The sequence below is a fragment of the Takifugu rubripes genome, chromosome 20 (assembly GCF_901000725.2).
Source record: "Takifugu rubripes chromosome 20, fTakRub1.2, whole genome shotgun sequence".
Classification (NCBI taxonomy): Eukaryota; Metazoa; Chordata; class Actinopteri; order Tetraodontiformes; family Tetraodontidae; genus Takifugu; species Takifugu rubripes.
Genome location: NC_042304.1, coordinates 5,639,466 through 5,652,069, shown reverse-complemented (window position 1 = coordinate 5,652,069; position 12,604 = coordinate 5,639,466). Strand labels below are relative to the sequence as shown.

Sequence of the window (12,604 nt, the reverse complement as noted above, 5' to 3'; positions counted from 1 at the left end):
TAATCCTTAACACTTCTGATGTCACTCTTTACCAAGATCTTTAGTGAATATTTAGATCTGTGTTTTTTCGGTGTCCTTTCTCCATGTATGGCAAGATGAAGGTAATTACACCACAAGGGACAATGCCAATGACCTTTGAAAGTGTTGGTGCTCTTGTAAGTGAACAATGTTTCAGACTGGAGGGTAAGTGATGATGGTGCCTCACATCGGACCTCTGTACAGTCAAGAATGACTCGTACATTTGGGCATTCTTTGCCACCTTTGAGGCAGAAATCGGATGTGGGATCAGAATTCCGCAGCAGTTGCACAGTACCTGCTGCTGTTAAGGGTACTACACAGATTCCTCATTTGGCTTTGACACTCCTGACCTTAGCTTCCACTTCCCTGATGGTTTTGGCAGCAGCACTACACATGCGGGGTCGCGGGTATAGATGTGATCTGAGCCCTGTTCCTTATCGACATCAGTAGACTGTTCATCCTCTTCCTCCACAGGAGAGTCCCTACCATTAGCCTGACCCTCCTGACTCCAAGTGATACAATAACTTGGTAAAATATTTACTGGTGAATGGTCCGTTTCTTCCCCCTGCTATTCCAGGGAAAATGGCTTGGTGTAGCATTGTTTTTAGCCTCTTCTCTCGCTTTCACAACCACTCACTGCAGAATTTTATAAAAGCAGGTAAGGGACACTCTCTCATTGTTTTACTTACTGCAAACTAGGTTACATCACTTCCTGCTTTGTGTTCAGCATAGTGTGATCTTTTCAGTGGTTCAGCTGGTTGTTCCTGTAGCTGCATGCTGCTCACATCTCCGTATTAGGCTGCACCATTCTGCATCAGCTGTGTGCTCCCAGGAGCAGGTAAGTGCAGGTGTCTTCCAAGCAGGATTAACCATGTGGCAAACTGTCTGTCAGTGTACAGATAATCCTTTGCTGTGTCAATCACTTTGTTTGATGTACATTGAGTACCAAGATTTGCCTTCTCTGGCTTTTTTGCAGAACAAAGCCACTAACCCCTCCGAGAACCCACTGTTGTTTCACTTTACCAGCAATTGCCTTGACTCTTTTGTGAATTGCTTGGCTTCACAAGAAAATGCTTGGCTGCATTCACACTTACTTTGCCTCCCTGCTTGCTACCCTGTTTTGCTTCACTGGATATTGATTTGTATCTCTGGCAAACTTCTGTGCTTTGCTGTATATGAACTGCATTGCCACTGTGTGTGTGTGTGTGTGTGTGTGTGTGTGTGTGTGTGTGTGTGTGTGTGTGTGTGTGTGTGTGTGTGTGTGTGTGTGTGTGAGAGAGAGAGAGAGATACCCAGTGCTGGTAAATTTTGTGAGAGAGTAGGTGAGTGAGTGATTTGAGGTGAAAGGTGACAGTGATGTAAATTTTCTTTTCTTTTGTGTGTATGTTTGGTTGTTCATTTGGTTGTCATTTGATTCACTTTTCTGGTTACTATGGGTGACATTTATTCAACATTTTCTTTGTGATTAGATACACGTTTAGTTGCTTACTGGTATATTGACTAATTACTAAAAGACCATCAATATTTGAAGGGTACCATGTAAAATCAAACCTTACTGCCTTGCTAGCTTTCACAGTTCTCTGGGGAACTACCAGGGGACTATGACCAGGGAAATCAGGGACCCTACACCAGAGAATAATAAATGAAGCCCTTCCTTATCAGTCTTATCCAGTGAGTAGCAGGGTAGATCAGCAAGGCACAGCTGCCATTGCTTATTTTATAACGAAGGTAGTGAATGGAGGTGCAAATATGCTGCTCTGCAAATTTTTATGTCCCAGAATCAACAAGTGTAAACAGCAAGTGTAAACAGCATGTTGCTCACAGTGAGAAGTGCGCGGATGCTTTGGATAACTGGTTCTGCAGGGAGCCTTTTCTCTTGAGGGAGAAAGCCATCTCGGCCCTTTGGCTCTTCTGCAAGACTTTATTTTCATCACTAAAGGAATTTATTGAAGAAGAGTGAGAGGCTGTCCTGGGTGTTTCTGGCCTCACTACAGCACCTGCCTGATCTTATTTCCTCTACAGTTAGCCCATATGGTGGCATGTTGACCTGATATGAAATAGAACAGATGGTTACAAAAGATAACTAGGGCTCTACAAATGAAGTTCAACACACCAGCTTGTATTGTCAGACCGTAGGACTCACTCAGAGAAAAAAGACAGGGCAGGTAATCATGCAGGTGTTTAACTAGGCTCTGAATGTGTTGGAAGGCAGAAGCATTAATTTGCCAATTTTATCATGAAAAAGCTCACTCGTGGAGGGAGGGAACCAGATGGTGAAGTGTTGACTGTCATTCATAGAACCACAGTTACCTTCTGTAACCATCCATTTTATTAAGGAAATTAAGAAAAATTAAGAAGAAAAAAAAGATCACATGATGATGTAAACTAGATGACTGGTAGGTGTGCTTGTGACTGCCAGTGAGTCAATTAAAGCAGAGATCGGTTTACAGTCTCTCAAGTAGGAGGCTGTGGTCCTACCATTAGCACCTAGTAGAGCTCTAATTCTGTCCAAAATCCTCTTCCACCTCAGAATCAGAATCAGATTTATTGCCATTGTTCATGTAATACACAGTATTACACAAGCTAGGAATTTGTCTTGGTGTGACGCTGCGACATTCAACATAAAGAATAACACTAGAATAAGATAAATAAAATAAGACATATATACAGTATATATATAAATAGTAAGAAATAGTGCAGGTCAATGCAGGAGTAATGTGATGTTCGTGAGTCCGACTGGCTGCTGTACATGGTGCTTAAGTGATAAGTCACTTGGTGTTCAGCAGCCTGATGGCAGAGGGGAAGAAGCTGTTCATGTAGCGGGAGGTTTTGGTCCGAATGGACCGTAGTCTCCTGCCTGAGGGGAGGGGGGAAAACAGTCCGTGGGAAGGGTCGGCCGTGATCCGACCTGCACACCTCCGGGTCCTGGAGATATACAGGTCCTGGATGGATGGAAGCCTGCAGCCGATCACCTTCTCGGCAGCGCGCACGACGCGCTGCAGCCTCAGTCTGTCCCTGACGGTGGCACCAGCGTACCACACGGTGATGGAGGAGGTGAGGATGGACTCGATGATGGCCGTATAAAACTGGGAACATCCTGGGAGGCAGTTTGAGCTTCCTCAGCTGCCGTAGGAAGAACATCCTTTGCTGGGCCTTCTTGATGAGGGAGCTGATGGTTGGCTCCCACTTAAGGTCCCGGGTGATGGTGGTGCCCAGGAAGCGGAAGGAGTCTGCGATGGTGATGGGGGAGTCCATGAGGGCAAGGGGGGGGGCAAAGGGGCTGTGACTTTCCTGAAGTCCACAATCATCTCCACTGTTTTCTGAGCGTTCAGCTGCAGGTTGTTGTGTCCGCACCAGGACACCAGTCGAGCCACCTCCCTCCTGTAGGCAGTCTCGTCTCCATTGGAGATGAGACCGATGAGGGTGGTGTCATCCGCAAACTTGATCAGCTTGACAGACTGGTGGCTTGAGGTGCAGCAGTTAGTGTACAGGGAGAAGAGGAGGGGGGAAAGTACACAGCCCTGGGGTGATCCGGTGCTGATGGTGACGGAGTCGGAGACAGTCTTCCCCAGCCGCACATACTGCCTCCGATCCGTCAGGAAGTGAGTGATCCACTTGCAGAGGGAGTCAGGCACACTAAGCTGGGACAGCTTGTCCTGTAGCAGAGCGGGGCGGATGGTGTTGAAAGCAGAGCTGAAGTCCACGAACAGGATCCTCGCGTAGGTCCCCGGGGAGTCCAGATGCTGCAGGGCGGAGTGAAAGGCCAGGTTGACCGCATCGTCCACAGATCTGTTAGCTCTGTAGGCGAACTGCAGTGGATCCAGGAGGGGGGTGGTGATGGACTTGAGGTGTGGCAGGATCAGGCGCTCTAAGGACTTCATGACTACAGAGGTGAGCGCCACAGGTCTGTAGTCGTTAAGCCCAGTGATCCGTGGCTTCTTGGGGACAGGGACGATGGTTGAAGTTTTGAGGCACCTCAAAACCGCAATCTCTAGCTCCACTGATCAACAGTTCTATTGAAACAGATCCTCATGCAATTGCTGTTAACGTTCATTGTTGAATCCCTTTTTCCATTGGTTTTAAATTTATATTTTATAAATTTCTGTGCAGAAATCATGTCTGAAAAGCGTAGCAATCCCAACTTCAGCAAGTCTCAGGCCGCTGAAATCACCAAGAGGCTCTTTGGTTTAACACCGAGTGAAATGGACCCGCTGCCGAGCTACTATGACCAGAACTTCTATGTGACAACTGCAGGGGGTGCAAAATACGTCCTGAAGATATTCAACTTTAAGGACAGTGAAAACCCCACACTTATCGGGGTTCAGGTGCAGTGCATGTCATTTCTGTACCAGAATGGTCTGCCTGTTCCAACAGCCGTACCCACCACCTCAGGGCAGCTCATGAGCCTGGAAGAAGCAGGTAGAGTTGAACCAAATGATGAATATATTATGTATAGCTGATTAGCCTGCAGTTCGATCTCGTATTTGACTCTGACAGCTATTACAAAACTTACTAAACTACAGTTGCACTCTTACAGTGTTTGCAGCCTCTTGAATACGTCACATTTTCTTGTTGTTTAAGGACAATTTCAGTGAATCGCTCTTCTTGCTTTTCCCGTTAACAGACTTTGGCTGTGGCTACCAGAAATACCTGGTGATTCTGTTGACTTTTTTGCCTGGAACAACTATTTCTAAGGTTCCTTCAACACCACAGTTGTTGTATGAAGTTGGCAGGACTGCAGCAAGAATGGATAAAACCCTACAAAATGTATGATGGTGAACATCCCTGCCAAGCTTGCAGATCATTTCTGTTTTATTACTATCTGAGCTTTAGGTGTTCCTATTGTAAATCCTTGCCAGTCCAGGTTTACTTTATAGATTTTCAACTGCTTTTCCTCTGTGGAATATTTGCTGTAATTGTATTTTATGTCACATCAATGTTTTTTCCACAGCAGTAGGTGGTGCCTCTTGTTATCATGGAATTTCATTGTCATTGTCAAGGAAACTCACAGACAAGAGACCCAGGGATTTTTTATAAACACAATTGATAACAGTCTTCGAGCTCATAGCTACAGGACGAGCCATCCACAACAAATTGACCCTGAGAGAAGCAGAATAACTGGGACTTATGTTAATGGCCAATCTCTCATCTGCTGAATCACCTCTATCCAATGTTACTCCTTAAAAGAGGAAGGCATCTTTCCAGAAACACAAAAAATGAAAATCCTACATGCAGATAAAGGGAGATACACAGTAGTTTTAAATACAGCTGACTAAGAGACTAAAGTCATCAGGCTTCTAAGCAACACAACAACCTATGTAACACACACCCACCAACATCTACAAGAAGAGGGGGATTGACTTCTGATAACATCTTAGATCTTTGAAAAGCTCCAGAGTGGAAGTCAACCTGAAGAAGCTCTTCATCAGTGCCCCCATCAGGAATCTCAGCCTCCTCCTACTACTATTGAAAGGACTACTAGTATAGAAGCCATGCTGGTGAAGATGCAGCTATGCTGGGAAGGACGCATTAACAGGATTGAGGATCGCCATTTACCAAAGATCTTGCTGTATGGTGACCTCTCTTCTGATAAATGTGATGTTGGTGGAGATGAAAAAAAGATTCAAGGATTCTTTCAGGAATTACATCCACACTTGCAACAACAACCCCTTAAAAAAACAACTCAGGATCGACCTTGGAAAAAAGAGGCAAAAAGGAACAACCCAACCACCAGAAAAGAGGCATTTACCTGCAGCCACTATGGCCTAGAGTGCAAAAACTCTTCAATATTGTCTATTTAAACTAACCACTGGTGATCAGGTCATTTAAGTTCATGACCAATGTTACAAACTTAATTTGACTGATGTTTTTAAAATTGAATCTGAAACATGTGAGATCTATATTCAGTTTCAGCACCCTCATTATGATGAGCTACAGAGGGACCAATTCATCTGGAGTCTGTCGAACATTCCGCTCCTTGAAGGATACCTGCACGTTCTAGATGGAGATCCTCTGAAAGAAGTTGTGGAGGCTCTGATTAATCAGTACAAGACCTCTGTCATCCCCAAGCGCAGCAGCTTCTGTAGCAGTGAGTATCAGGTCCATGCCTTCTGCTCCCAGCTGTTGTCTCCTTTCTAGCTTCTTATCAGCAACATTCACTTGCTCTGTGTCTGAACTCGCCCCCATACCCTATATAGTACATTCAATAGGATGTGCACTAATTTGTGAATGCTTAGTAAACCTGAATGTTAAGTGAGGATCGCTGGACCCTATTGAGTTCACTCATTTTATCCCACAATGCATTGTGAAAATTAACACAAGCCAATGTGAGAAGGTACATGTGACAGTAGACATGACACTAATTATCAATTAAAAATTAAGTTACGTATTAAGGACATAGTGATAAATTACAAAAACAAATGACCAGTGATGAAAATAAATGAATAAAATTATAGGGTACTGGTCAATGTCGCTGCTAAGCATCACTATGATGCTCGCTATGTCAACACCACCAAATACCATTTTTCAATAGATGTAGCCACATGTAAAAATCCTGCCTTCACACACTAATTTTGTGAATTGGGTACAAGTGTCCAAAAGTAGTGTTCCAGTAGTGTTATCAGTGATAGCACTAAGTGGTTCTCACAAGCCAACTCCCTAGATTGTAACAATGTAATGGGGCATATAATAAAGCTCTTTATTATACTTTAGTAAAGTGGGTTTTTTTTCTTTTAATATCAGGCTTGATCCACGCTGACCTTAATGACCTGAATATTCTTGTCCAACCGGATGAAAATGGAGATCATCTGATCAGTGGTATCGTGGACTTTAGCGATATGCAATTCGGGTATTACATCTATGAGCTAGCCATCACCATCATGTACATGATGATGGAGCATCCTAATCCCATAGAGGTGGGTGGACCCGTGCTGGCCGGATGGGAAAGTGTCCTTCCTCTCAACGAAGCTGAGAAAGACTGTCTCTATACGTTGGTGATTTCTCGCTTCTGCCAGTCGTGCGTTTTAGCACGATACCTGGTGCTGCTCCACCCTGAGAATGCAGAGTATGTGATATCAACCAGTGAGAAGGGCATTCCCCTTCTCCATCAGCTCTGGGAGCGAGGGAAGGAGGAGGTGGAGAAGGTCTGGTTTGAGGGGGCTTCTCAATACAATCATGAAAAAAAGGAATTTAAAGTTCTAACCTCCATTTGACTCAGAGTGAGGCTTGCTCATGTACTATTAAATCAACTAAGTCATGAGATTTTAAACACCTATTTAATACTATAATACTATATAACATTACATTTCAGAGCAGCTTATTGACTCTTGTGATTACTTAGTCTCTGATTCTGTGTTGTTATGACTTGACTATGGTCAAATACTGTCTTTTGTTTTCACTCAAATTCACCAAATTGAATAAAACCCCTAGTTGAAATCTGGTTTCCTGGTCTATTTGTGTTTTTTTACATACATGGTTGTATGTGGTCATGATGCCATATATATCAGGTAAACGACAATGAACAGGCCTCAACTGCAGCATAAAAAGTGTGTTGTTGCACTACAAATCTTGGTGTCTTGATGTGTCATGAGATGCGACGTGAAGGAACAGTTATGGCCAAAAACAGCTCCCAGAAGCTCTTGTCCTGTGTGTTTTTACATGACATTCAAGGGTTTATCTGATCTGAGAAATCATAATAACGGTGGTGGTGGTTCCTTTCATCACAAATCAGTTTCAAAATTACCATCACCTCATAAAACAGACATTGCACAACTGGTACAGGTAGGTTTTAATTTTGGGTGAAGTTTCGAAACCAGGTTTTGGAAGTCAGCTGTCTAAATATAGATATTCATGGTGTTTTCTGGACAACAAATGATCAATTGTAGGAGGACGTCCAAGAAGTTGCTGTTTTTTGTTGATTTTGAATTTCAATGGGGACATTTAAGATTAAGATTAAGATGTACTTTATTCATCCCCGTAGGGAAATTGAATTGTAGTAGCAACCTATACAAAGTATAGAAACAGAATAAATAAATACAAATAAGATTAGAACGTTATAATCATATTTACAGCATATATATGTATACAGCATGTATGTATTGCTGAAGCTGCTTCTCAGTTTGTCCACTGTGTTATGGAGGGGGTGGGAGAGATTGTCCATGATTGTCCGCAGTTTCAACACCATCCTGTCCCTCACCACCTCGTCTAAGTTTGCAAGTTTGTTGAGTCTGTTGGCATCTTTTGCTTTAATGCCTGCACCCCAGCACACTACAGCAAAGAAGATGGTGCTAGCCATGACAGACTGGTAGAATATGTGGAGCATCTTGCTGCAAACTCTGAAGGACCTGAGTCTCCTGAGGAAGTAGAGTCTGCTCATGGCCTTCTTGTAAACAGCATCGGTGTTTGTGGACCACTCCAGTTTATTGTCCAGCTGAACACCCAGGAACCTGTAAGATGGGACTATTTCCACATCTTTCCCACTAATGCAGACTGGGGAGGGAGGGGACTTGCTTTTTCTGAAGTCCACCACCATCTCCTTCGTCTTGGTCACGTTGAGCTGCAGAAGATTCTCCCTGCTCCACCTGACAAAACTCTCCACAAGGTCCCTGTATTCATCCTCCTGTCCATTCTCCACACATCCGACTATGACTGTGTCATCCGAGTACTTCTGGAGGTGACATGTCTCAGAGTGGTACTGGAAGTCAGCTGTGTAGGTGGTGAACAGAAAGGGGGAGAGCACAGTTCCTTGAGGAGCTCCTGTGTTGCTCATCAGGGGGTCGGACACACAGCTCCACAGTCTCACAAACTGTGGTCGACCTGTCAGGTAGTCCTCAATCCAAGAAACAAGGGGAGCATCCATCTGCATGTTCTCCAACTTCGCCCTCAGCAGTCTTGGCTGGATGGTGTTGAAGGCAGAAGAGAAGTCGAAGAACATGACCCGCACTGTGGTGTTTAGTCTGTCCAAGGAGGAGTAAGCCCTCTGTAGCAGGTATATCACTGCGTCATCAACCCCCACCTTGGGCTGATAGGCAAACTGCAGAGGGTCCTGAAAGGGGCTCACCAGAGGTCTGAGGTGTGACAGCACCAGCCGCTCCATGACCTTCATAATGTGGGAGGTCAGTGCTATCGGCCTGTAATCACTCGGTGCCACAGGATGGGTCTTCTTCGGCACCGGGACCAGGCAGGATGTCTTCCAAAGCACTGGGATCCTCTGAAGATGAAGGCTCTGGTTAAACAGGTGCTGCAGTATTCCACACAGCTGCCTGGAGCAGTTCCTCAGCACTCGTGGGCTGATGCCGTCTGGTCCGGCAGCCTTCCTCTGGTTGAGCCTCTCCAGCTCTCTCCTCACCTGGCCAGACGTGAAGGATAGTCCTGTCGGGGGGATGGGTGACATGTTGGAATCTATGTAGGGTGTCAGCAGGGGGGAGGGGGAAGAAGTTGGCAGAGGTGTTAGGGGCTCTGGGAGGTGTGAAGGGGACCCATTGTTATCCAGAGGAATATTGGGACAGCTGGGGGGGGGGGGGGGGGGGGGGGCTAGAATCAAACCTGTTGAAAAACTGGTTCAGCTCATTAGCTTGGTCCACGTTCCCATCAGCTGAGCGTATTCCTTTCTTCTGGAAGCCAGTGATCGTCCTCATCCCATTTGTGAGGTAGGGCAGAAACAGATCAAGGTTCAGTGGCAGAATGACGTTACTCAACTATGTACAAAGTTAATTTGTGACATGTTATAGTGACCTGATCGTTAAAATCATGCTTGATTTAGTCTCTGCAGATTATTGACGAACACGCTAATAGTAGTCAGTGCATATGCAGGTTTTCAAGTGCTGATGGTAGCAGCTGTAAAATTAAACCTTTATATCATCCCTTTCGCACAGATTTACAGCTTTGGGTAAATAAAGCTGTAAATCTTTAATTTATAATTTGCACATCTCCTCTATCTTATGTAAATAGCTAAATAGCTCCTGCACTTATAGTCTAAGGCATTTAATGTAAACACCATCTGTAAAATATGTTTATAGCACAACCCGGTAAACGATTGTAAAAATAACCGCACATACTGTATTTATTAAGTTATTATCCTCACTTGCTGCTTCTTTTGCACTTCTGGTTAGATGCTAAACTGCATTTTGTTGCTCTGTACCTGTACATGTGCAATAACAATAAAGTTGAATCTAATCTAATCTAAATATATATATATATAATATATACACATACACATATACACATACAGTATATGGTATTTATTATGATATTTACACACTGGGTAAACATGGGGAAGAACGTTTGTGGTTAATTATGTCTGATACTTTATGTTTTAGCTTATTTTTAATATATCCAACCCTTAATGGCCTGAAGGGAAGCAGCTTTTTTTCAGTTCTTAGTGTGAAGGAACAGCTTGGCCAGCCTTTCCAAACACATCTGGGAACCATTATTCAGCTAAGGCTTGGCTCTTCTCATGCATTTCTAGATATGCAGCTTATTTGTGTCTATTTTCCTACCATTTCAGCTCAGCATTGTGAGGACGATGAACTACATTGCTGGCACAACCATTGCAGAGACTCGTCATACTGAAAGATCCTAAAGCAGTTGGTATACATACCCAAAAACATCTAAGACATACAAATATATATATTTGCAAAGGAGTGAGAAGTATAACTTATGAGCTCCCACCCCGTCTCCTTCAATCATAAAGCACAATATGGAGCTTCAGGGTTCAAACAATTTAAACCTTTCCAGATACTATATTGATGACCTGTTGCAAATTATCTGTATTGCCAATTCTTAAACTGCGCTTGGTCGGCTGTAGTGACGTTTTGGGCTAGGCTTGGTGTCATGGTTTGAATCCCCGGAGTCAGAAGACGAGACTGTGTTTACTAGCGTTTATTTACACAGAATAAAAAATAACTTGCAGATATCTGATTTCGGAGCAAGTCATGGTGTCCAGAGGCTGAGCTGGGACTGGGATTGATCCAGGAACTGTCACCAAAAAAATGGGAGGAAATAAAGCAAAGTTCAAGGAAGAGTCCTAATGCAGTTGTTGCCCTAAACTCCAGTTCAGTATTGTAAGTATGGTGAGATGAGGCAGCAGTAAAGAATGTGGAGTGATTTCTGATCCAAATCCTTCTTGATTTGTTTTTTTTCACAATATTTCTTGAGACTTTAATTTTTACATGATTAACGAGTGAATTCCAATTAACCCTGTCATCTCTGTTTAATCCCCATTACCAGACAGAATTCTTTTTTTCTTGCTCAGATTTAATGATAACCTGTTTCTGTCAAGCCTTTTTTAAGTTTGTTCATTTATACAGTGCCTTCCTTCTGTAATTTCTGTAAATTGTTCCATAAAATATTTGTATCATCTTCAAACTACACAAAACGCCAATACTCATCTAATACGTCATTTTCTACGCTCTCGGGCTCAACACTGACCCCTGGGGGACACCACAAGCATTGTCCAAACATGATGAAACAGTCACCCAATTTCTGGATTTTTCAAAACTGCTGTCTGCTGCTAAAATAACCCAATCCAGCACTCTTCCCCTGATATAATATATTTATTAAGATTCCAGGCCTATGTTTGATAATTGATGTTTGTTTCAGTCCTTGAAGTGAGGTATGACTCTTGGTATTTTCATTTTATTTTGAAATGAACCAGTTTGAAATTATAAATTACAGATGGACGTTAATGGTTTAAAATCCCTTTTTTTCTAACCGGGCCCAGATATTATTACACTCAGTGGATTGTTTGTTCTTATGTTTTTTTGACAATATTCAAATTTTCCTTTTCATCATTAACTGTTTGAAGAAACAATGAACAGGGATTTCTCACTGCTAAATGTTCTTTGTTCTTTCAATCCAGGATTTTTTACTTTCTTATGCTTACACAGAGTGAATGAAAGCTTTTTGCCACAAAGTTTATGTTACAGATTTTATAATCATCATCAATGAAAAAACATAGGCAGACTATTGTGTTTGAATCCATTACTTGTAATATCATTTAATATTTTCCTTATTCCTCTGATGTTATTCCTATTATCTAATATTTTCCACATTCCTTTGATGTTATTCTTATTATTATCTAACATCCTCTTTCATTCTTTTATTCCATCCATTTACCTACAAGACCACAGTATTATATTGTATATAAGTGAATTACAGCATACACACATCTGACCACTAGACGGCGACATTCTCACATAATGTGTTAAATGTATTTTGCATAGTAGCAGCATTAAGGTGGTTAGGCATGTGTTATTTTCTGGGTGATTGGAAAGATTTTGCATCCAGTAATTTAGTTTGAACGTGTACGTGGTGTTGTCTCTCCTTGTTTTGTAGTGGCCTTGTGAACAAGGCCATGACAACAGTATAATAAATACATTTAGCATCAGTTACAGCCCGCTTGGGTATGATGCCACAAACTTTGCACACCTGGATTTTGCACACTCTTCTCTGCAGCTCCTCTGAATCTGTCACATCATGTCTCATTAGAGATGTTAGGCCGGCTTCCAATTGGAGCACTGGCTGGTTCCGTTATCTTTACCACCTTTGTGTTGTCATGGTTGTGTGTTTAGGGTCAATTTTTTACTGG

The 12,604-nt window shown here is 42.9% G+C and overlaps 1 protein-coding gene across 3 annotated transcripts; it reads left to right on the top strand.

The window, feature by feature from the left end:
• Positions 1 to 594: 594 nt before the first annotated feature.
• LOC101062646 (hydroxylysine kinase-like) lies at positions 595 to 7,456 on the top strand. 3 transcript variants are annotated; one of them, XM_029828457.1, is made up of 6 exons: positions 595 to 676; positions 746 to 856; positions 4,129 to 4,437; positions 4,643 to 4,785; positions 5,926 to 6,106; positions 6,760 to 7,456. In XM_029828457.1, exons 3-6 carry the CDS (start codon positions 4,134 to 4,136, stop codon positions 7,227 to 7,229), a joined length of 1,098 nt encoding a protein of 365 aa, XP_029684317.1. In that variant the 5' UTR covers positions 595 to 676; positions 746 to 856; positions 4,129 to 4,133; the 3' UTR covers positions 7,230 to 7,456. The 3 variants fall into 3 exon arrangements, with proteins under 3 accessions (XP_029684317.1, XP_029684318.1, XP_011612893.2); XM_029828458.1 differs by having other exon boundaries at positions 657 to 676; positions 765 to 856; XM_011614591.2 differs by lacking the exons at positions 595 to 676; positions 746 to 856 and having other exon boundaries at positions 3,689 to 4,437.
• Positions 7,457 to 12,604: the final 5,148 nt, after the last annotated feature.

Excerpts from the sequence above, each read along its gene's own strand:
- LOC101062646 (XM_011614591.2), top strand. The coding sequence starts at position 4,050 with ATGCAATTGCTGTTAACGTTCATTGTTGAATCCCTTTTTCCATTGGTT. Across the intron at positions 4,438-4,642 it reads CATGAGCCTGGAAGAAGCAG|ACTTTGGCTGTGGCTACCAG; the intron begins GTAGAGTTGAAC and ends TCCCGTTAACAG. Across the intron at positions 4,786-5,925 it reads TGGATAAAACCCTACAAAAT|TTTCAGCACCCTCATTATGA; the intron begins GTATGATGGTGA and ends ATCTATATTCAG.